Genomic DNA, 24,174 nt, shown 5'->3' with positions numbered 1-24,174 from the left:
GGCTCTGTGTCCTAGGCAGTAAACCTGCCAGGAACCTCTGCTGCCCTCAAATGTAAGAGGGCAGTATCCCTTTTTTGGCACTGACAACTTGGAAGTTATGCATTATAGGGGTTTGAATTGAAAACATATCAGTACTGTCATGGCTGTTGGGAGGACAGCTGACAGTTTTGACAGTTGGGCCTTCTGACCTAAAGGGATACATGGGAGGTGTCTCGGTTTTCTTGCTTGGGCAATCGGGTGCATATTGAGACGGTCTTCTTCCCACAGTTGGCCTCCAAAAACTGACCTACTTCATTAGGCAGTTCAGGTTAACTTCCATTGTTTCCTACCTTTTCCCTCCAGATTAAATTAACGCTCTTGGCTTAAAGGTGCCTACTTTCATATAGTTATTGGAGTGACTCACAGAAAATACCTCCATTTTTATGTGGAAGATGATCTTTATAAATAGATTGCAAGTTCTTTGGGGCAGAGACTATCTTTGTTCTGTTGGTGCTAGGCGCTGTACAGTGGGGTCCTGGTCTGCGAGTAGGGCTCCTTGGTGCTACAGTAATACAAATAATAAAAGGTGTTGCTATCTGGCTTTTCTTTTGGGCCAAAGGTGTTTTCAGAGTGCCTCGCACTGGTTGCCACTCGTCTCCTCTTGAGACTTGCAGACTGTTGCAGTCTGCAGATTTATAACGTATTGATAGTTGAATGGGGCCCTGTACCTACCCAAATAACTTTTCAGAAGGGCTAGCATGGACCACCCTAGGGCCAAGACATTTCTTCCAGAATAAAGCTTAAGTGTCCCTGAATGTATCTTCCACTGAGAGCTTAATCTAAAATCAGTGAGCTCTTACCTCAGACTAATGGAGTAGATGGCCCTTCCTCATGTGAGACACCTTTATTAAATCTTATTTCAAGTTTGCAGGGTTAGTTAGCAATAAATTTCACTCCAAATATGGATGACATTGGAGCTATGTTGATTATTCTTCAGTTTGTCTCCAAGCTGAGTGTTTCGGTATTCCATCCCCAACTATTGTAATTTTAACAGATGTTTCTTGGTTGAGGATCCCATCACCGGAGGCTGACCATTTAGGGTTGGTGGAATGTGTGGGAGGCTAAGTTCCACAGTGTCCAGGAGCTGCAAGTTATAAAGTGAACTCTCAAATCTCTGCCGCTGAACAATGGCTGCATTGTTCAAATGCTAACAAATAGAACTACCACTGTATATTACATGAACAAAAAAGGAGGTGCAACTCTAACAGGAGACACTGGCTTTATGGGATTGCTGACATCCCCTATTTCTCAGTCTGGAAGGCAAAGAGAACACAGTAGCCATTCATAGGCTTCAGGAACATCACAGTTGATGGATTAAACAGATGGGCCTACTGTTCAAGAAATAGGTCTGTGCATCATAGCCCTCTTTGTGATGAGCCTCAATGCATGTCCTTAGCTGATTGTCTGTCTGTTTATTCCACCACTGGTCATAAAGATAGGCTGAGCCTGAGTTATACTGGTTGCTGCAACATGGACCAAATGTAATTATTACAGATATTTTTGTGGAGCCTCAGTATTACTTACCATTATCTTCAGACCTGCTGTCTTGCCTTCCCTGCTGTCTTGCCTTCCATCCCAGTCTGGAATTGCTTTGTCTTGCTGTTTGAATCATGGGATATGTAATTACTTCTGACCTGACATGTCTTATAAAAGTGCAGAAAATTCTGCTGTAGTCTAGAAAATAATCTTCATTGAAGTTTTTACACTTAGAAATGGAAAAGGCTTTTTCTAAATAGACCCTTATCTACATTCTACCTCCATATCCAGTATTATGGACAACTTAATGGATTTGAAAGTCTCACCCTTGAGGTAAGACTACAAAAGGCTATCTCTCACTTCAGCATATCGTCTGCCAGTGGACAGCTCTGTTTTCAGGCATCTTTGGTGGTGGGATGACTGTAGAGATCTAGTCTTCCCATTGGTCAAAGAATCTGTTATACAATGGGACCCCAGCTGGTGCTGACAAGGTTGATGGGTGCCAGTTCAGGTGTTTACCTTGTAGGTGAATATTTATCATTCTACCTCTATTTTCATTTGCACTTTCACTTGAGAAGAATGAGTTGCAGACTTTCCTCATCCCCGATTTATCCCAGGTGTGGTGTTTGAATTCTGTTTAGGCACTTGTTCTTCTGACAGCACTCCTTTTGAGGTGGGCAGGTACTATTACCCCCATTTTACTGAAGCACAGGTTAAATGACTTGTTCAAGGTCACACAGTCTGTGGCAGAGCTGAGGAGACCAAGTTCAATTCATAGTCCCAGGCTAGTGCCTCAATGACCATCCTTGTTTTATGAAATATTACCTGAATCAGACCATTAATCTTGTGGAGTTTCCAAAATTTCATTCTCACATAAAGGAAATGACTCTACATATGCCCCAGATGTCAAAAGGTTTTTGAGTTTTTATTTGACTAAGTCAGTGAGGAAATCCACAAGACTGTCTCTGTCTAAAGGGCACAGCAGTTTTCTTTACACTTCATTCAATCAGTCCCTGTATAGGACTAGACTATGCTTTGGGCTTGGGTGTCTACCTCATGACATTCGAATTTACACTTCTAGGGCAAGGCAGTATTGAATGCCCACCTCATAACATGTCTATCATAGCAGTCTGTTGGGCTGTTACCTGTTTTGTATACAGACTTACACAGCATTACTCTCCTGACTTGAGAGCCCACTTTCAGAGAGCAGTTCTATTATCTTTGTGTAAACTAGAACTTGTCAGCACACCTTCCTGAATTGCTAGAATTGTACTCTGTGCTAGACTTCCTATGGGGAAAATAGTCTCCTTCAAAGAATCTGTTATTCTTAATTAGTGGCTCTCGGAGTGTTGCCTCTATCTAGTCCCATCATGTCTTCTGTATTCTTTAGTCTTGCTAGAGTGGTTGGGGCAACACAACCATTACATAATCTTACCCCAGCTGCTCAGTGCTATGAGAGGGCACTTGTGCAGACACCACAGGTTTGACAGGAGTAGAGATGGGGCCATATCCCACCACTGTGAACCCACAGAAGCAAAATTCTTTAAGAACCCCAGTTACCATGGTAAATCACATTTAATTTGAGTGATTTCTCCATTGTCCAGTTTCTCCCCCCTCCCGGGTCAAATTTTTTACTTGGATGTTTTGCAAGGAGCCTTCATAAGTCCATTTTAAGAGTTGAAGGATTCCTGATCCTACAAAAACCTGAGTGCTTTCAGTTGTCATCACAACCAGTCGGGAGTTCAGCACTCTAGATCCCTTATTTATTTGTAGGCCCCAACTAAGGCCAGGACTCCTGGCAGTAGGTACTATACGCACATAAAGAAAAGCCCTGTCCCAAACAGCTTACAATCTAAAATCTTGGATAAAACCCTTTGGCCGCGTGCATTTTTGGCTCGTACTGAAAGTAGTCAAATATAAAGCCAAAGGCCAAAAGAGCGCACATCGGTGCGTTTATAAAAAGGAAACAACTAAGCGTGACTAAATTTATAATGAAAGTGTTGTAAATAGCTATGTAAAGAATGAGTCAGTATAGAAATGTTCCACAGGTCAGTAAAAAGACTCCAGATAATGCAGTGTAATTAAACACTTAATTCTGATTGCAGTGGTAACTTAATGAGCGGAGGGACCAGAATGTCCTCTTTATCAAGTTATTTTAACTTTAACATGCGAGACCCATACATTGTCTGTCTGTCTGTCTTTCTCCTACTTGGAACAGTCCCTCCAGAGCTCCACTTACACTTTTGTACCATTCAATAACTTACTTTTCTCTAGTGTTGCTTGCCTTTATGGTAGAGCCCTTTGTTGGGACTGGGGTCCCACAGAACCTGCTGCCATAGTAGTGGGAGCAGGATAAAAATTCAAGGAACAATGTGGGAACAGGTGGGAGTGGATATTGCAGGACAGGATGGAAGCAGGATTAAAAAATAATTCCCCGCAGGGCTCTGCTTTGTGGTACTATTGTATTTGCAACTAGAAGTAAAAGAGGAAGCATCTCCTGTTTCCGTAGCCACCTCTCTCAAAAACAGGCTGAACCTAATTTCACATCAAACTTGGTGGCAAAGGGATCCATCTGTTTACCTTGACATCGCACATTTTAAAAATAAATTACTCAAGAACTGCTTCCATGAGTCGTGAATACCCCCATTGCAACAAGCTTAGAACCATCTAGAAGAGCACTACCGATTGGGGCTGCGTGAGTCACGGCTGTGGGCTCAAACATTCAGAGGAAAGTTATGAAAGAGACTGCCGACATGGGTGATGGTGTGAAGCTGACAAAGTTAAAAGGACTGGCCATTTGTCTGCAGCATCATCATCTTAAGTCACTACCTACTAGGAATCAACATTATAGATGATAGGCAGACACGTGATCCTTCAAATTTGTCAACGTCTGCACCATCTTTAAAGCATCACAGGTGAGAGGAGGCCTGAGAGTTCGTCTGTTTTTCCTTCTTCTTTTGGGTATCGTCTGATCCATATGGAATGAAGTGCAATTGCCATGGATCATTGAGGTTTAGAGGCTGACAATACAGTCCAATCAAGGGGCAGCCTGGTACAGAAGGATGTCGCTGTCTGGGACACAGGAGACAACCTGGGATCTGTTCTCAGCTCTGACACAAACTGCTGTGAACTTGAGCAAGTTACTTCACCTCTCTGTGCCTCTCTCCCTTCCTGCCTTTTGTCTTGCCTGATTAGGATTGAAATTTTCAGTAACCTTACTATGCGATTGTACAGTCCCTAAGGGTACAATGGAAGCCCCAATTTTTGAGGTCTGTAGGTGCTACTGTAATCAAAGTTCACTCTGTGCTGCTTATCCTTACTTAAAAAATTGTTTAAAAGTAGCTGCTTACAACCAGTTCCAAGCCTGCTCTCTGTGTGCTTCTAAGTCTTCTACGGCAATGAGACCCAAAGTCCAGCTGCCTAGATCCTGGAACAAATGTATCAGCCATCCTGACTCCCCTCTCCCCTAGCTGCTTAGACATGTTCCCCTCCAGAGTCCACCTGGCTGTAGGAGCTCTGGTTTTCTGGTAACACCCCAGCACAGCGTGGCAGGAGAGTAAAGCAAGAAACCACTTAGCAAAAGAATTTAATATACATACAAATTCTTTACTCTTTAAGAGTATGGCAAAACAACACCACTCCTGAATGCAGTCCTTTGTGACATTACTGCCTCTGTGAGTCCTTTAAACCATGCAACTCTTCCAGCCTTCTTGCCCAGTCCGTGGTCTTCTGGCAGTGAAATGGCCTGCTTTGCATAGAGATCGCTCCTGTCTCTGACTCCTTTCTGTGCTGCTGCTAGGGGAATTTCCATGTTGCAACCCCTTCAGATTTGGGGCAGAGTTCTTCAGCGTCCATGGCCCTGCTGCCATACTCACCGTTCCACCGAGGTAGAGCCATTCAAGGTTGATGGCCCTTGATTGTGCTGTAACAGTTTCCCAGACACATTGGGTAGGAAGTTCCTGCTGCACAAGGAATGCTCACAGCCACCATAAAGTTACATTGAAAATGGAAGTTGTGATACAACTTGGCTTTCACAAAGTCAAAATGGAATTTCAGTTGATACAGATACATCCACCAAACTGTCACAGTAGCAGTTTCTTTAAATGGGAAATATTTAGCATAGAAGAACCTCAGTAGTCTGGGGGGAGGGGAAGGAGGAAGAGGTTCTCATTCTGTTTTTTCTCACTCCAAAAAAAAATTTTAAAAATGGAGACTTAAGCTATGTCTACGCTACAGACCTTACAGAAGCACAACTGTACCGATCGAGCTGTGACGCTGTAAGGTCTCATGTGTAGCCGCTCTATACCGGTGGGCGGGAGAGAGCTCTCCCACTGGCATAATTAAACCACCTCCAATGAGCGTTGGTAACTATATTGGTGGGAAACGCTCTCCCACCGACATCGTGCTGTCCACGCCAGTGCTTTTGTTGGTTGGGGTGGTTTGTTTTTGTTTTTTTTCATACCCCAGACCAACAAAAGTTTTGCCAACAAAAGCGCTAGTTTAGATATAACCTTAAGTTGCAGATCTCTCAAGACCTCTAGACAGACTTATGTGCAGGTCTGGGGAAGAGCCAGTGGTTCTGGTACATGCAGACACGAATAATATAGGGAAAGGTACGAGAGTGGTCCTGGTGGCCAAATTTAGGCTGCTGTGTAAGATTAAAGTCCAGGACCCACATGGCAGCATTCTTTGAAATACTTCCAGTTCCCTGCACTTGGCCAGTTACACAAGCAGAACTTCAGGGTCTCAGTGCATGGAAGAGATGATGTAGGGAAGGAGGGTTTTAGGTTTATTAAGAACTGGAGAACCTTTTGGCAAAGAGGGAATCTATTCAGGAAGGATGGGCTCCATCAAAGCCAAAATGGAACCAGATTGCTGGCATGTAAAATTAAAAAGGTAGAGAATTTTTTTTATTTCTTATTTTTTTAAACTAAAGGAAAGCCAACAGGTGCAGAGGAGCACACTGTTTGGTTAGAGACATCCCTTAGGATAGACATTGATAAAGTACAGGTCGGAATTGAGGAGAACCAGTCAAATGAAAGAGTCCCATTCAATTAAATCACACGAAGACCCACAACTTAATGTTGACAAATTGTATAAATACTTGTATACAAACACTAGAAGTCTAAATACTAAAATGGGTGAATTGTAGTAAGTGCCTGGTGTTAAATGCAAATATTGATATAGGCATCACGGAAACTTGATGGAATGATAATCAGTGGGACATGGTAGTACCAGGGTACAAAATATATAGCAATGACAGAGTAGGTTGTGCAGGGTATGGGGGGAAGGAGCAATGGAGTCACTATATATGTGAAAGAAAGCATAGAATCAAATACAGTAAAAATTTTGACTCAAACTACTGTAGAATCTCTATGGATAGAAATTCCATGCATGAATAATAAGAGTATAGCAGTAGGAATATACTGCCAACCACTTGACCAGGGTGGTGGTGATGGTTGTGAAATGCTCAGGCAGATTAGAGAGGCTATAAAAATAGAAAATTCAATAATGTGGGATTTCAGCTATCCCTTTATTGGCTGGGTACATGTCACCTAAGGATGGGATGCTGAGATGAAAATTTGTAGATAACATTAATGACTGCTTCTTGGAGCAGATAATCCTGGAACCTACAAGGAGAGAGACAAATTCTTGATTTAGGTCTACGTGGCACACAAGATCTGGTCCAAGAGGTGAATATAGCTGAATCGCTCAATAATAGCAACTGTAACATAATTAAATTTAACATAGTTTTTTTGGGGGCGGGATGGAGGAGAAATACTGAATCCACCACCAGTGTTCTCTCTAATTTTTCCCACCCATGTGCAGAATGAATTTTGTTATGTGCACCAATATGGGAACTTAAGCCACCATAGTAGCATTTAACTTCAAAAGGAGAACTACACAAAGATGAGGAAGCTAGACAAACAGAAATTAAAAGGAACAGTCACAAGTGAAATGTCTGCAAGCTGCATGGAAACATTTTTTAAAACACCATAATAGAGGTTCAAATGTATACCCCAATTTAAAAATAAAAAGAGTACTCTGTTGTTCAGCTTTTTTGGTCCTCTTAAAGGCATGTCTACATATGCAAGCGCATCTCTGGTGAAGACGCTCCATGTTGGTGTGAGAAGCTTTCCCTAAGTATAAAAATATAATTAAGCAGACCAAAAAAGAATCTGAAGAGCAACTAGTAAAAGCAACAAAAGCTAACTGTAGAAAATTGAAGTACACCTGTATCCTGATATAATGCGGTCTGATATAACGTGAATTCGGATATAATGCAGTAAAGCAGCGCTCCAGGGAGCGGGGCTGCTTTACCTCATTATATCCAAATTAGTGTTACTGCATTAGCACATGGTGATTGGCACGGCAAGGCTGGGAGGGGGAAGAAGCAGAGTCACAGTGGCACGCTCAGGGGAGGAGGCAGAGCGGAGGTGAGCTGGAGCAGGGAATGGTTACTCTCCCTATCCCGATATAACACAGTCTCACCTATAAGACGGTAAGATTTTTTTTGGTTCCTGAGTATCACGTTATATCGGGGTAGAGGTGTACATCAGAACGAGGAAGCCTGCCAAACAATCACTGGATGATTGAAGTGCTAAATGAGCACTCCAGAAAGACACAGCCATTGCAAAGAATTCACTTAGCTTTTCTGCATTGGTCTTCATTTCACATGATGTGAGGGAGATTCCCACACTTGTGCCATTCTTTTGAGGTGACAGATCTGAGGAACTGTCACAGATTGAGGTGTCAGTAGAGGCTTGGGAACAAATTGATAAATTCAAGGGTACACTAAGTCACCAGGACCAGATGGTATTCACCCAAGAGTTCTGAAGGTCTGCAGTTTTAAATCTGAGTTCCTACAAACTGTGGTATGTAATCTATTGCTTAAAATCAGCTTCTGTACCAAATGACTGGCGGATAGCTAATGTAACACTGATTTTTAAAAAGACTCCAGAGGCAATCCTGGCAATTACAGGACTAACTTCAGTACCAGGCAAATTGACTGAAACTATAGTAAAGAACAGAATTATCAGATACAGAGCAACACAATATGTTGGGGAAGAGTCTGCTTTTGTAGACTGAAGTCATACCTCACTAATCTATTAGAATTTTTTGAGGGAGTCAAAAGCATGTGGACAAGGGTGATCTGGTCAATCAGTGTACTTGGGTTTGAATAATAAGAGTATTTGGATTTTCAGAAGCCTTTCACAAGGTCCTTCACCAAAGTCCTTTTAAGCAAAGTAAGCAGTCATGGGATAAGAGGGGAGATCCTCTCATGGATCAATAGCTGGTTAAAAGACAGGAAACAATGGGTAGGAATAAATCTTCAGTTCTCAGAATGGAGAGAGGTAAATAGCAGGGTCCCCTAGGGATCTGTAGTGAGACCAATGCTATTCAGCATATTCATCAGTGATGTAGTAAAAGATGTAAACGGGGGTGGCAAAGTTTGCAGAGGATACAAAATTACTCAAGAAAGTTAAAGCCAAAGCCAACAGTGACCCAGTACAAAGCTATTTCACACAACTGGGTCACTGGGCAACAAAATGGCAGATGAAATTAATTGTTGATAAATGCAAAGTAATGCACACTAGAAAAAATACCAACTATACAAATACAATGATAGCTTCTAAATTAGCTATTACCACCCAAGAAAGATCTTTGAATCACCCTGGATAGTTTTCTGCAAACAGCCACTCAATGTGCAGCATCAGTCAAAAAAGAGGACAATGTTGGGAACCAATAGGAAAGGGGGATAGACAGAAAATATCATAAAGACGCTATATAAAACCATGATACACCCACACCTTGAATACTGTTTGCATTTCTAGTCTCCCCATCTCAGAAAAGATATATTAAAATTGGGAAAGCTACAAGAAGGGCAACAAGAATGATTAGGGGTATGGGACAGCTTCTGTATGAGAAGAGATTAAAAATACTAGGACTGTTCAGTTTTATAGATTTCTGTCAAATCCCCCATTGCGGGTGAGGTGGGGGTGGTCCATGAATGGTTTGGAGAAAGTGAATAAAGTGGGTTTTTTTTAACCCCTTCACATAACACAAGAACCAAGGGTAACCCAATTAAATTAATAGGCATCAGGTTTAAAACAAACCTACGGAAGTACTTCTTCACACAATACATGGTCAACCCGTGGAACTGCTTGCTAGAGGATGTTGTGAAGGCCAAAAGTATAACTGAGTTCAAAAAAGAATTAGATAATTTCATGGAGGATAGGTCCATCAATGGCTATTAGCCAGGATGGGCAGGGATGCAACCCATGTTCTGGGTTTCCCTCAGCCTCTGACTGCCGGATGCTGGGATTGGACGACAGGGGATGGATCACTTGATGATTGCCCTGTTCTGTTCATTCCCTCTGAAGCAGCTGGCATTGGCCACTGTTGGGCTAGATGGACCATTGGTCTGGCCCAGTGTGGCCACACTCCTGGGTAGTGACTGCTTGTTAACCGCCCATCATTGAGGATGTTCTGAGGCCCTTCGGAAGGAGAGGAGGATTACTTAACAGTAGGTGTTCTTTGACTATATTGCCTCTGCAGATCCATGCCCGATTCTTACTTCTGAAGAATCACTTTGGAAGAGTCATTTCAATTTTAGTGGAAGGAAATAATTGAGGGAGATTGGGACTGAGGTTCCTTCCTTAATGTTTATGGGTGTGTCTACACTACAGCAGCATAACAGTGTCACTGCAGTGCTATAGTATAGACCAGTGGTCACCAGCCGGTCAATCGCAATTAACTGGTCGATCGTGAAGACTCTCCTAGTCAATCGCGCTCTCCGGCCGCTAAAAGTCTGGTGGTGCAGAGGGTCTGCTGCTAAGGCAGGCTCCCTGCCTGCCCCAGCCCCAAGCTGCTCCCGGAAGCGGCCATCACGCCCCCTGGGGATGGGGGGCAGGAGTCTCTGTGAGCTGTTCCTGCCTGCAAGCACCGCCCACGCAGCTCCCATGGGTAACTCTGGCCAATGGGAGCTGCAGGGGCAGTGCCTGCAGAGGGGCAGCATATGGAGCCATGGGCGCCCCCCCCCCCCCCCCCGGGCTCGTTGGCCCCTTCCAAGAGCGGTGTGGGGCCGGGGTAGGCAGGGATCCTGCCTTAGCCCTGCTACGCTGCCAACCGGGAGCCACCTGAGGTAAATGCAGCTTGGCGGGACCCCAACCCCTTCCCAGAACCAGCACCCCAGCCCCTCCTGCACCCCAACCGCCTGGCTCAGCCAGGAACCCCCTTCCACAATGCAAACCCCTCAGCCCAAAGCACCCTCCCCCCCCCCCCCCCCCCCGATCCAGCCTGGTGAAAGTGAGTGAGGGTAGAGGAGAGAGAGCGACGGAGGGGGGGCAGGGGATGGAGTGAGCAGGGTGGGGCCTCAGAGAAGGGGTGGGGGAGATCCTGGGTTACCCTTAAATTCAAAAAGTGATCTTGTGCGTAAAAAGGTTGCTAACCACTGGTGTAGACACTTCCTACATTGAAGGAAGCTGTTTTTCATTAGGAGTTAATCCACCTTTTCAACAGGCCAGGGGTTCTCAAAATGGGGGTCAGGATCCCTCAGGGGGTTGTGAGGTTTACATGGGAGGTCGCAACCTGTCAGCTTCCACCCCCAAACCCCGCTTTGCCTCCAGCATTTATAATGGTGTTAAATATATAAAAAAGTGTTTTTAATTTATAAGGGGGCTTGCACTCCGCAGCTTGCTATGTTAAAGGGGTCACCAGTATACAAATTTGAGAACCACTGCAATAGGCTGTGGCTAGGTCAACCTAGCTTTTTCTACACCAGGGTTTAGGTTGACCCAATTACAGCACTGAGGGCACATCATTTTTCACATCTGTGAGCAACATAGCTAAGACTCTCATTTTTTACTGTAGACCAGGCCTCGGTGTTGGGCTGCACGAGAAGGGGCTCCAGTAGTCGTTGCTTTTCTAGATGGTTTTTATCAAGTTGTTTTGCGGTTTCCCCTTCCAAAGTTTGGCGCATGAAACTTGTTATCTTTGCAGTTTGTCTCATCTGGTTTATAGTGTCGAAGTCCGTAAGGACATGATTATTATTGCCTATTAACAAAAGATTAGAACTGTATAGGGCAGTGGTGCCCAAACTTTTCCTGCCCTGCCCCTCCTCACCAGTAATTGAATGTGTCCATGTCCCCTCTCCATTGCTACACAGTTGGCTCAGCAGAGGAGCCTGGGCTGGGGGTGGGGCTGGGGCTAGAGGTGGAGCTGGGGGTGGAGAGGGAATGAGCTGGGGCTGGGGGCAAAGGAGAGGGCTGAACTGGGCTAGATGATGCTCCCTCCCTGGGCCCTGATGTGCACCCCCCCCAATGTTCCTTTGAACCTGCTTACAGGAGGGGGGGACACAGCCCATAGTTTGGTTACCACTGGTATAGAACGTTAGTGTTACCGTTTCTGCTCTTACATTTAGGAACATCAGTGTTTGCTCCTCAGCTAGTTGGTGTTGGTTTTTTGTTTTGTGTTTTGGTTTTTTTTGGGTGTGTGTGTGTGTTTTAAATACTTAGTAGATTTTTTACAATTTGTTTGGCTGTCCTATGCTCCTCATAGGCATCACTCTAGCTATAGTATAGTTGAGACCTCTCCACTGCACACCCATATTTTGAGATTCAGGTTTGAACAAATAAAAAGCTCAGTAAAATTGCTAGGTACATACATCAGTTCTGAGTCTGGAGTTGCTCTATCTACAGTGGAAGAACCTGGTAGAAACAAACACAGAACATCTTGGAAGGAGCAATCACTATAAAATTCTTGCCCTTTTAAAAAGACTTAATTGATTGCATGGGGGTAAATAAGGACATTCTTAGTGTAATTCTGACAGGCTTATTTATCACAAATCCTCTTCCCTCCCCCTTCATGAACTGAACCCTCATCCTAAATGCCCTGGGTTGTGTTTGTGTTTAAAATGTACATATATTTACAAAACATGGAAAAACTAACTAGATCAGGCAGCTAGCTAAGGCCTTTTTCCTGGGCAATATTGTCCTGGAATATTACCCCTCCGGTGCCTCTGTGTATTGTATAAGGCTGAGCATGCCATCAGCACTCGTATGATTAATATTTGTCTAATGCAGTATGCTGCCTCGCTTGAAGCCATTCGGGTTAGCCATGTTTCTGACACTATATATATTTTTTCTTCTTAAACTCATGATTTGTAAGAGCCACCCAGCCTTAGCTGATAAACTAACACACGTGCCAAATCTGTTTTTAGGCTTTAAGAACGTTTATGTTGCCAAAGACCTATTTTGTCCTTCAGATATTTATTTGAGCCTAAACACACGCTTACTTGAGAGATAAGAAGTGCTCTAAAGGAACAAATTGCGTTTCAAGGGGAAGGATAATATTTACAAGTTATAAAATTTCTGGTCAGACAAGTCTGTCTTTTAAGAAAAATGGGGAGGAGGTTTGAGAAATATGAGCCAAACCAAGTGTTCTCATTTTCCTTGGAATATCAACTTTAGAACTTCAGGCTTAACATCCTTTTTTGGATATGATCAGCACAAACCAACCGGCAAATAGTTAAAGCCCCAGTCCTTCAAAGACTTAGGTGTTGTCTATGCTTGTTAAATATGACAGCATAAAGGAGGGGAGCAAATCTTAGCACTTGTCTGTGCTTTTTAGCAATGCACATACTGGGGTGTGACTTTTAAAGTGCATCAATGTGTTGACCATGCTAGTGCACACTACAAGTTTTCTAGCACAGCACTATGCTAACGTAACAGCACTATGTTAAAGTGCACTACAGAACATTTAGTGCACACGAGCAGGTCTACATGGACCAATTAATGTGCAGCATGTCTGTGCACTTTAGAAATCATACCCTTGTAATGTGCATTATCCCACCATTTAGACAAGCCTTCAATTACACATATATAAAAGTAACTCCTCACTTAATGCGACTTCATGCAAAACAATGTTAAGCGAATTGAATTGAGGGAGGGGGGTAGGTTCCAGGGAAATTTTTTTCGCCAGACAAAAGATATTATATACATATATAGTATAAGTTTTAAACAAATCGTTTAATATTGTACACAGCCGTGAATGACTGTGAAGCTTGGTTGAGGTGGTGGAGTAAGAGGGTGGAATATTTCCCAGGGAATGCCTTGCTGCTGATGAACTAGTACTTAGCTGGGCTCTCAAGGGTTAACATGCTGATGTTAATGTAGCCTCACACTCTACGAGGCAGGAGGGAGGAAACACAATAGATGCAGGGTAGTAGCTGCAAACACTTCCCTGCAAAAACTGAACATGATGAGGAGCCCACGCTATCCAGCTGGGGCGCACCACTCCCTCCTCCTGACAGAACATGCACAAGTGCTGACTTTCCAAAGTGCTGGGGGGTGCGTGCATGAGTGTGTGTGTGTGGGTGTGTGAGAGAGAGAGATTCGTGCCTTGCCCCTTTAAATATGCTGACCCCACTTCAAGTATGTTGCCCTTTTAAGCAGATCAGACAAGAAGCAACAGCTTCCAGCAAGCACCCTCCTTTCTGTCCCTGAGCCCTGTCCCCCTCCTCCACTTTGTGGAGAGGGAGTATGGGGGTTGGGGGGGGGCAGGAGCAGGGGGACATCCTGATATCAGCACCCCTCTCCCAGCAAGCAGGAAGCTCTAGGGGCAGCTCCAAGGCAAAGGGCAGGGCAGAGGCAGTAGGGGGGAGGGCCACCTGAACTGGTGCTGGGCAGCTGCCAAGCCACATCCCCTAAATTCCCTGTAAGGTAGCTGATGGAGGAGGGGAGAAAAGGGGACTGCCGCCCCCCCCCCCCTTCTAATCCCCACAAGGAGGGGCTGCTTTTCCAGAGAATCCTCCAAGCCGTGGACAAAGCAGGCAGCTGCCAAACCACTATAAGGGACCATTGTGCAACTTTAAACAAGCGTGTTCCCTAATAGATCAGCAACATAAAGTTAACCAGGACAACATTAAGTGAGGCGTTTCTGTACTGGTATAACTTTATTCATGTTCAGCAAAGCAAAATAAACTATACCAATATAAAACCCCCTTATCTGATATAACCGCATCTGCAAGAGGCTTTTAGTGGCATAACTATGTCAGTTTAACCACCCCCCACCCAAAAAAAAAAAAAAAAACTTCACCCCTTGCCAACAGCTATGCCAGTCTACACCTAGTGTTATTGTGCCTTACTCAGTGGTAAAGTTAAGTACAGTTGTAGGCACATTTCAAATCAGTGGAACTACGCAAGTTACAGATATATTTACACTGCAGTATCAATACAAGTGGTTTTTTGGCCGATATAGTTAGTGGTGGATGCTAGGTCAGTGGAAGAATTCTTCCATCAACCTAACTGTGTCTACAACATGGGTTAGGTCAACCTTACTACAGTGCTCAGGATAAGAAATTTTTCATGGCCCTGGTGATGCAATTAAGTTAATCTATTTAAGTGTAGACTAGGCCTCAGTCTAAAAGAATACAGTACTCCTTGGCTGTCAGACTTCACTGTTCATGTCTGTTTACATTTGTTACTGGGCTATTCTACATTGTCTTGCATCAGAATAGCTATTCAAGTCCAGAATTAGGAGACACTGGGGGGGAGGGGCCTTTTCTTCATATGCATGCGTTTTTGTCTCTGACTTAACAGGCTGAGAAACCTCTTGATTTGTACAGTAGCCATATGACTCTTAATTGCTTAATGATTCCATGTCAGACTGAAGGCATCGTGTTCAGATGCAGTATGCTGTACAAGGAAATGCTTTGCATCATCCCTCTGCAGTGATTAATAGAGGAGGGTAGGGAACCAGAACAGCCAAGTAAAAACAAATAGAAAAATCGTTCTAATAGAACTATATAATGAGGTTTAGTGACCCAGTTATGACACGATTGCCTTTTACAATAGTCTATTATTGGTGTCTTCCAGCTTTCCTAGCAAACTAAACTGAGTTGGTATTGATTGATGCATTCATAGGTCTCTGGTGTTATACATAATGATTAGGGCCCTACCAAATTCACAGCCATGAACATACCACAGACCATGAAATCTGATCTCCCCCATGAAATCTGATTATCGTAGGGGAAGGACAAGGTCGGGGGGGTCCTGGCCCTAGCTAGGGAAAGACGGGACTTCCTCTTCCCCTGCAGGGGCCATTCAAGGAGCCAGATGAGACCCACCTCTGGGAACCTAGAACTAGATAAATTCATGGAGGATAGGTCCATCAGTGGCTGTTAGCCAGGATGGGCAGCGGTAGAGTCCCTAGCCTTTGTTTGCCAGAAGCTGTGAACGGGCAACGGGACGGATCACTTGATGATTGCCTATTCTGTTCATTCCCTCTGGGGCACCTGGCATTGGACGCTGTCAGAAGACAGGATATTGGGCTAGATGGACCTTTGGTCTGACCCAGTATGGCCGTTCTTATGTTCTAACTTCACCTGGCTGCAAGTAGCTCTGTGGCTGCTGGCTGGGACAGCTTCTGATCCACGTGAGAGACTTCTGGGGAAAAAAAACTTGGACATACGGTAACCCACCCCACCCATGCTCTGTGAACCTCACTTCTGTGCTGCTGCTGGCAGTGGCACTGGCTTTAGAGGTTGGTTCACTATGGGGGTGATGAAGCACTGGAATGGGTTACCTAGGGAGGTGGTGGAATTTCCATCCTTAGAGGTTTTTAAGGCCCGGCTTGACAAAGCTCTGGCTGGGATGATTTAGTTGGGGTTGGTCCTGCTTTGAGCAGGGGGTTGGACTAGATGACCTCCTGAGGCTAACCAGCAGCCACTGCTCTCCAGCTGCCCAGCTCTGAAGGCAGTGCCCCTGCCAGCAGCAGTGCAGAAGTGAGGGTGACAATCCCAAGACCCCTCTGCAGTAACCTTGCAACCCCCATGACCCTCTTTTGGGTCAGGACCCCCTCCCCCCATTACACCACCATGAAATCATAAAATTGATTTTTTTTTTAAATCCTACGACTGTGAAATTGACCAAAACGGACTATGAATTTGGTAGGTCGTAATGATTTCCTTCAGTGGCAGTTCTTTCTATCCTTCAGATAAAGTTTGAGAGTATACCTTGGATTTGGTGGAAACCACTCTCTTGTGAAGCCAATTTTTAAATGTCTGGGGCTTTGCTTTTTCTAGGCTGATGAGTCATATCTTAAAAGAAAGCCATGCTCCTCTTGGTCAGTGCACCATTCTGAATGCTGACATGTGAAACAAACAGTCTTATCAATGTGAATTGTATTGGGACTGAAGTTTATTAAAAGCATTGTTTTTATGAGTTTTCAGCTGACATTACAAGTCCCTGCAGGTTGCAGGGACTGGGTGTTGGAGACAGAAGACTAGCTACCAGGGAAACTTGTTTAGAATGTGTAACTTATTCAGATTGGTGAAGCACTATGGAAACTAGTATTCAATAGGCTCAAATTTTAAATCGCACTTTGTGCCAGATAGTCATAACACTTTGGAGTAGTTCTTTAAATGTTCATGTTTCATACCCTCTCTGAAATAAAGGACATAGTATCAGTTATCTAAGTTGAACGAAGGAAATTAAAGTAATTTTTGCGTGTGTCTGTGGGGGGGCGGGGATAGTTGGTGCACATGAGGAGGATAGGACTTCAATTTGGGGTCATTCAGATAAACAAGACTTTACTGCATTGACTAGCTTAGCAGCAGCATATTGGGCTCACAGTGAGCTAGTTTATCCCCAGAGGCAAATTTCATGTTGCTTTGTCAACTTCCTGTTTGTGGTGGCATCAAAAACCAAGGGCAGACTGGGCACTTATTCAGAGTAGGAAGCCCACAACACAATCTAGGGTGTACAGGGAGAAGAGGAAATTACCTAAATTAGGAGCTATGGTGTACTTTTAATGTTGTTAGCAGAGAAATTGAATCTTTCTCCAAAAGCTGATACCTACAACCTCCCATACTGCTTGTACCATCTGACTTTTTCTTAGTCCCCCCCCACTCAATTGCTGGTGTGGCAATTGTCCTGCTAGGTGGATATGAATATTGGGAGACTCCACTCCCAAATCACTTGCATAAAATCTTCCTTTACAGAGTAAATGAAAGGGACACATCGTCATTTTTTGGGGTGACTTTTTTTTTTTACTAAATTAGTTAAAAATTTCCCTTTCTGCAAGCATCCTTGTACATAGCATAGCCTGGAATATTTGATAGAAAAGCCATCATGTTTTTAAAGAGCCTTTTATGAGGTTTTTTGGCTTCCTGCTGATGCAAAGGGGCCTGCTCAGCAAAGGAGAGCAGTTGGGCACAGGCGCTGTGCCACCCACACCATTTGTACCTGTTTCTTCTTCTCGCCTGCTTGCTTTCTGGCCTTGACAGCAGCATTGCAATGTAGGGCTTCTTAGGGTACATCTACGTGTGGATAAAAGCTTCAGGGCATGAGCAGGTGGCTCGGGATTCGGGGCTAAAAACTGCTAGGTTGATGTTCTGGCTTGGGCTGGAGCCCAAGCTCTGGGACCCTACACCCTTGTAGGCAGCCTGAGCCCAAACATCTGCACACCAATTTTTCTGGCCCAAGGCCCACAAGCCCAAGCCAGCTGGCCTGACCTCTCCTGAGCTTCTAAACTCCTCGAAAGGATCAGCAGAGGAGCCCCAAGAGGTAATGATTCCCCACCCCCCCAACACACGCACATGCGCGCACACGATTCTAATCATCAGTGTTACTTGAAACCGTAGTAGGTAATGTTTTGAGACCAAAATGTTTGGGGAACTTAAATTGATAGTTTTCCTTGCCGAAGTGCCCTTTGAATTGTTTCAGAGTAACAGCCGTGTTAGTCTGTATTTGCAAAAAGAAAAGGAGTATTTGTGGCACCTTGGAGACTAACCAAAAGCTTATGCTCAAATAAATTGGTTAGTCTCTAAGGTGCCACAAGTACTCCTTTCCTTTGAATTGTGTTTCTCTCCCTCCCCCCTCCCCCCCCCCAATGGCTGTTAAGCAGCTAACGTTAAAGTTGGCACCCTTTGGGTATGTTTACACTGCAGCTGGAAGCAAGCTTCCCAACCCAGGTAGACAGACTTATACTAGTGGGGCTGAAACTAACACAGTGTGACCATTGTGGCTTGGGCTTTCAAGCCTAGCGAGTCAGAGCTGCAGCCTTAGTAACGGTGTCCACACTGCTATTTTTATCGCACTAACTCAAGCTCTGCTAGCTCGAGTCTCTGTCTGTCTCTCTGGGCTAGGAGGCTTGCTCCCAGCTGCAATGTAGGCATATCTTGTAAATTTAGGCAATGTAGGCATAACTTTTGCAGATCACTGACAGAGTCTGTTGGCTACTTTTGGGTCCTGGTGATGTGCAGCAGGAGTTCTTATTGTTTGTGTGCACAACATGCTAAAAATCCTCACGTATTTAGGAAGAGGCCTGCCTGCCATTTTGTCCTCAGACTTTGAATTATACAAGTGTAAAGCTTCTTTAACTATTCATTTCTACTCCTTCAGCATTCATTATGTAAATACAGCCCGAAAATCCCAGCAAGCACCTAATGTACAAAGATTATACCAAATTAAGTATGAGGAGAAAACTGGCAGACTGTTACTCAACAGGCTGGGAGGGAAGTCTCCACTTATGAAATGAGGCAAGAGTAAAGTATAAATTATACCAGTGCTCATTGGTAACGATGACACTTCTTGGTAAAGTCATGTTTTGAGGATGTGGTTTAAAGTACCTATAGCTTATAGTACATGTGTGCATTGTCTGTTCCCTAACTCCTGTCAATGTTTGACTTCTCTTTACTGAACACTTCTGATGGGGAGAAGCAAGGGAAGTCATTGGAACGTGTGTTAATGCATGCTGGTGTGCCTTGTTTATTTGTTTTTTCGAGGGTTTAGCTTAATTGTGCCGGTGTTTAGCATGCATCTTGACATGATTGAGGAAGTATACCCCACAAAGCCAGAAACACACAGAATTCTAGTTACATTTACAGGCACTGTGGAAATTAAGTGCCACGTGGTGGTTGTGGAGCCATGTATACCTCACATTTGCTCTGTAATGTGAGGGCATTTATCAAAAGTGTGCGTGTATATATGTGTGTGTAATAAATTATATAGACATATAAACAACTCATGGAGCACGAGTGTAGACAAGACGTAGGCCTAATTGACACTGCATTGAAAGGCTGCCCGCACCTTGCCTGGTGTTCCCACTGTTACTACAACTCGTGGAGGTCTACCAGTCCTAACGTTGAAGGTTCATCACAAAGTAACTGATGTAGACAGAGCTGAAAAGAGTTGAGTTGAATTGAACAGTTGAGTAGCAACATTTCTACTCCTCTCCCCCCTCCCCGCCCGCCTTGTCACAGGTAAACCCTTAGCATGCACCTAAGCAACTGAATGTCCTTTCATCTTAAACGTTGACGCCGATTAGAAGATTGCTTTTGTCAGTAGAACTGACATTCCATAAAATTCATGATGGTGCAGTAAACACCATGCTCCGGGATATGAGAACTTCAATTGCATCACTTACAACTCTGATATCTCAGTGAGTTTAATTTCACTTTTTTCCTCTGGGAAACCTTGGAAAGGTGCGGTCTTTAATAATGTGTTTTTTAAAAAAAAGAGAGCCCCACAGAAATAACGCTTCATCGAATAGACCAAGCACTGGGAAGAGTTGCCTTCAGAATAGATTGTAGTATTAAGGCATAATGTAAAAACACTTTTTAAAGTGATTAAGAAAAATCAATTGAATAATGTTACTGCACAATGTGTTAGTCTCACCCTTGTGGTCACCACAGATCAACATGGACATAATTGAGAGAGAAGTTTTTGCTGCTTTCACTGACATGACGTGTGAGAAGTACAGATGGCTTCAGGTTTCACCCTTGAAGCTTGCAAGCAGTTTAAAACAGGAGACTGTTTTCTTGTGGTTTTCTAAAATCCCTCTTTACTAAATGTGTGTTTCTTTCCTCTAAACAGGTTGCAAAATAAAAGCATTAAGAGCCAAGACGAATACTTACATTAAGACCCCTGTTCGAGGAGAAGAACCCATTTTTGTCGTCACTGGACGAAAAGAGGATGTAGCCATGGCCAAAAGGGAAATTCTCTCAGCAGCTGAACACTTCTCCATGATCAGAGCATCACGCAACAAAAATGGTCCTGCTCTGGGTGGGTTGCCATGTACTCCCAACCTGCCAGGTCAGACTACAGTCCAAGTGAGGGTGCCTTACCGTGTAGTTGGGCTGGTGGTTGGACCCAAAGGAGCTACAATCAAAAGAATTCAGCAGCAGACACACACGTACATTGTTACTCCCAGCAGAGACAAGGAGCCAGTCTTTGAGGTTACAGGGATGCCTGAAAATGTAGACCGTGCACGTGAAGAAATAGAAATGCATATTGCCATGCGCACAGGAAACTACATAGAGCTGAATGAAGAAAATGATTTCCATTACAATGGTACAGATGTGAGCTTTGAAGGCGGCACTCTTGGATCTGCTTGGCTTACTTCCAATCCTGTCCCTCCTAGCCGCACCAGAATGATTTCTAATTATAGAAATGACAGCTCCAGCTCCTTAGGAAGTGGCTCCACTGATTCCTATTTTGGAAGCAATAGATTGGCTGACTTCAGCCCAACAAGTCCATTCAGCACAGGAAACTTTTGGTTTGGAGAAACGTTGCCTTCAATGGGCACAGAAGATCTTGCAGTTGACTCTCCTGCATATGACTCCTTACCAACGCCTTCCCAAACCATCTGGGCCCCTTTTGAACCAGTAAACCCGCTATCTGGCTTTGGTAGCGACCCTGCTGGTAACATGAAGGCTCAGCGTCGAGGAAGTCAGCCATCCACTCCTCGTCTGTCACCTACATTTCCTGAAACTTTGGAACATCCGCTTGCTAGGAGAGTGAGAAGTGACCCACCCAGTACATGCAACCAGGTTGGCCTTCCAATATACATCCCTGCTTTTTCTAATGGTACCAACAGCTACTCCTCTTCCAACGGCGGTTCCACATCCAGTTCACCACCCGAGTCTAGACGAAAGCATGACTGTGTGATATGCTTTGAGAATGAAGTTATTGCTGCCCTAGTTCCTTGTGGCCACAATCTCTTCTGTATGGAATGTGCCAACAAGATCTGTGAAAAAGAAACGCCATCATGTCCAGTTTGCCAGACAGCTGTTACTCAGGCAATCCAAATTCACTCTTAAATATATATAGATATTATATATGGACTTTTTAAACTCTTAAAGGCATGGGTGTAATGGTACTCCCCCCAGTAAACTTCCTAATTAATTCTGACTGTTATTGGGTTTTCTTGGGATTAGGCTAAAGTTGTTAGTAAATTTATACTTTCTAAAAGGCTGCTACGGTAACACTAAATCTAATGGTCTCTGTCCGGTTTGGTTTAAACGGATGGCACATTTATCAGAGATACATCTGGTATAAGGTTAAGGAACAGTAGGGGGGAAACTTTAGATCAATTTCACAACCAAGAAAACAAATGAATTTTACAGGTTTTCCTAGTGATCTGTATTAGTGTTGGTAACATCTAAGTTCTGGAGGCAATGAACCCCATAGCCTAAACAGAGAATTAGTCTGCTCTGGAGGGTTCATGGTATTATTGATGTATCAAAAAACACTTCCAATGCTGCCTTCTTTACACTGCCAGTTTTGAAATAGGTTTTGGGTTTTGTTTAGTTTTATTTTACAACAACTTACGCCTAATTCTTCAGTATTGCAAATAACCTGTTAATGCACAGTTTGATTTTTTTGGGGAATCAGTAAGGTTGTTGGCAGTTTTAAATAGATCACTGTTAATTGGGGGCGGGGCGGGAGGGAAACTGCCAAATTGACCTTCATCTCACCCAGTTTGTGAACAATGGTATGTTCAGAGGATCAGGAATGATTTGGTCTCCTTCATTGTGAATTCCTACCCACTGCCTTTCTTAATGGAATGTGGAGTAGCCTGGCTGTGGCTTGATCCCATTTCAATAAGAACTTTGGGGTGCACATACTTTGGCTAATAGTGAGGATGCTAACATTCCATTCACTAGTCTGATCAAGGTGTTCTTAAATTACATTTTAGAGATTATATAGTTCAAAATGTGAAGCATTTTTATGTTCAATCCATACTTGTCTTGCACATTATATAAATATATATATACAATATATATATATATATATATATATATATTTTATTTTAGTAATGTAAAGGAAAAAGGGGGAGGCGTGTATGTGCTCTTGTATAATTCCTGAAAGCAGCTGTGACCATGGCCCTTCAATTATTTTACGTCATTTCAAAACTGTTTCCAATCACAACAAAAAATGTCTTTCAAATGTGCTGCTTACATTTCAACCTGTGGATGTCTCTAGCATCTTCATCCTCAGTATGTTCCAAAATCTGTGCTGGCATCTGAAAAAACGAACCCCCCCCCCACCCCCCCACACACACAAAGTGGCGTTGTAGTAGAATTTCTATTATTTTTTTAAGCGTTCTTTTCCCAAGACACACACAAGCTTTTTTTCCTCAGTATAGCAAAACAAATTCTATGTATTGAACTAGTAAATATACAGAAATTTTATTTTTTATTTCCACTTGAAGAGTTACATTTCGTATAAAAGTTTACAAATAATGGTTTTTATTTTACGATTTTTTCAGTATAAGAGTTGCCTTGATGGCATATTATGTAATGCATAACTTTAATGCTAATTGCTTGTAGAATAGTTAAATGTCAGTATTGAAACCTAATCTTTAGCTCCAGTCTTGTAGATATGAACAAATGTTCACCAAGCATGTATTTTGTATTTTATTGCATTGTACACTGCAACTAATAAGCCAAGGAATCGACAGATATTAGGTGCGTGTACCATTTCTATAAACCACAAACTAACAATGACAAACTATCAATATAGTTTAGTATTTGCTAATTTTACTACACTCTTTTTGTTATGTATATGTAGGGAGGTCATAGGGATTATAAATTCAATTTGAGTAAAGTTTAAAAACCATATATTTTATGATAAAGGGCCTTTAACTTATGATGGCCAAAGCACTGATATTATATATTTGCTGTAAAGAGAATTATAAGAGTTTTATTTTTCTGATATTAAAAGTTACTTAATAAAGACTTGTTTCCATTAACTTGAATGTTTTCTGATCTTGCTGTCTTCATGGTTCTCATTTCAAACCACTTCTGTGAAACTATAATCTGATAGCTCCCTTTCACTCCCTTAAAACTTGGGGGGTTTATTGCTGAAGTGCTTTGCAAGTGAACAGTTTTTAATTTTACACATAATCTTTTAAAAGTAGCAATGACTGACCAAATTTCAGAAAAGTTAGATGTAGGACTAGTAATATCTGAGAGCGCATCGTCAAAATAATTTAGAAATTTTCTGTTCCAAGCACATCCAAGATAAATGTATTTCCCTACTTAGATACACACACATACAGCAGCAGAAGAGAATTATCAGGTATTTGTTTGAAGTAGTGTTTTACTTTCATTATTTCAGCCGTGTCAGTTCCTCGCTGATTTCAAGTTGCAGGTATAATTTTTTTGCCTTTCCCATTTAATTGAAAATTGTAAACAATATCAAGTGCATTGCATTTGGTGTTAAACTGAATGTGAACACAGATGCATTGAGGTCTTAAGCATGGTATCTGTTCTACTTACTAAGGGTCAGATTCTGTTGCTCACCCTCATTTTGATTCATAACTTGCTCTGCAAGCTGCCCAGTTCTGATCCATTTTAGGAGTTTATAGCTC

General features: G+C 43.1%; 1 protein-coding gene across 1 annotated transcript in view; it reads left to right on the top strand.

The window, feature by feature from the left end:
• MEX3C (mex-3 RNA binding family member C) overlaps window positions 1-23,559 on the top strand; it is a 30,642-nt gene extending 7,083 nt beyond the window's left edge. Inside the window, exon 2 of the mRNA XM_048850383.2 lies at window positions 20,394-23,559. Coding sequence (XP_048706340.2) covers window positions 20,394-21,619 — 1,226 coding nt within the window. The 3' untranslated portion in view covers window positions 21,620-23,559. The remainder of the gene's footprint in view (window positions 1-20,393) is intronic.
• The last annotated feature ends 615 nt before the right edge of the window (window positions 23,560-24,174 follow it).

The sequence above is a fragment of the Caretta caretta genome, chromosome 5 (genome assembly GCF_965140235.1).
Source record: "Caretta caretta isolate rCarCar2 chromosome 5, rCarCar1.hap1, whole genome shotgun sequence".
Classification (NCBI taxonomy): domain Eukaryota; kingdom Metazoa; phylum Chordata; order Testudines; family Cheloniidae; genus Caretta; species Caretta caretta.
The sequence above is the reverse complement of the archived record's forward strand: the minus strand, read 5'-3'. Positions and strand labels throughout refer to the sequence as shown.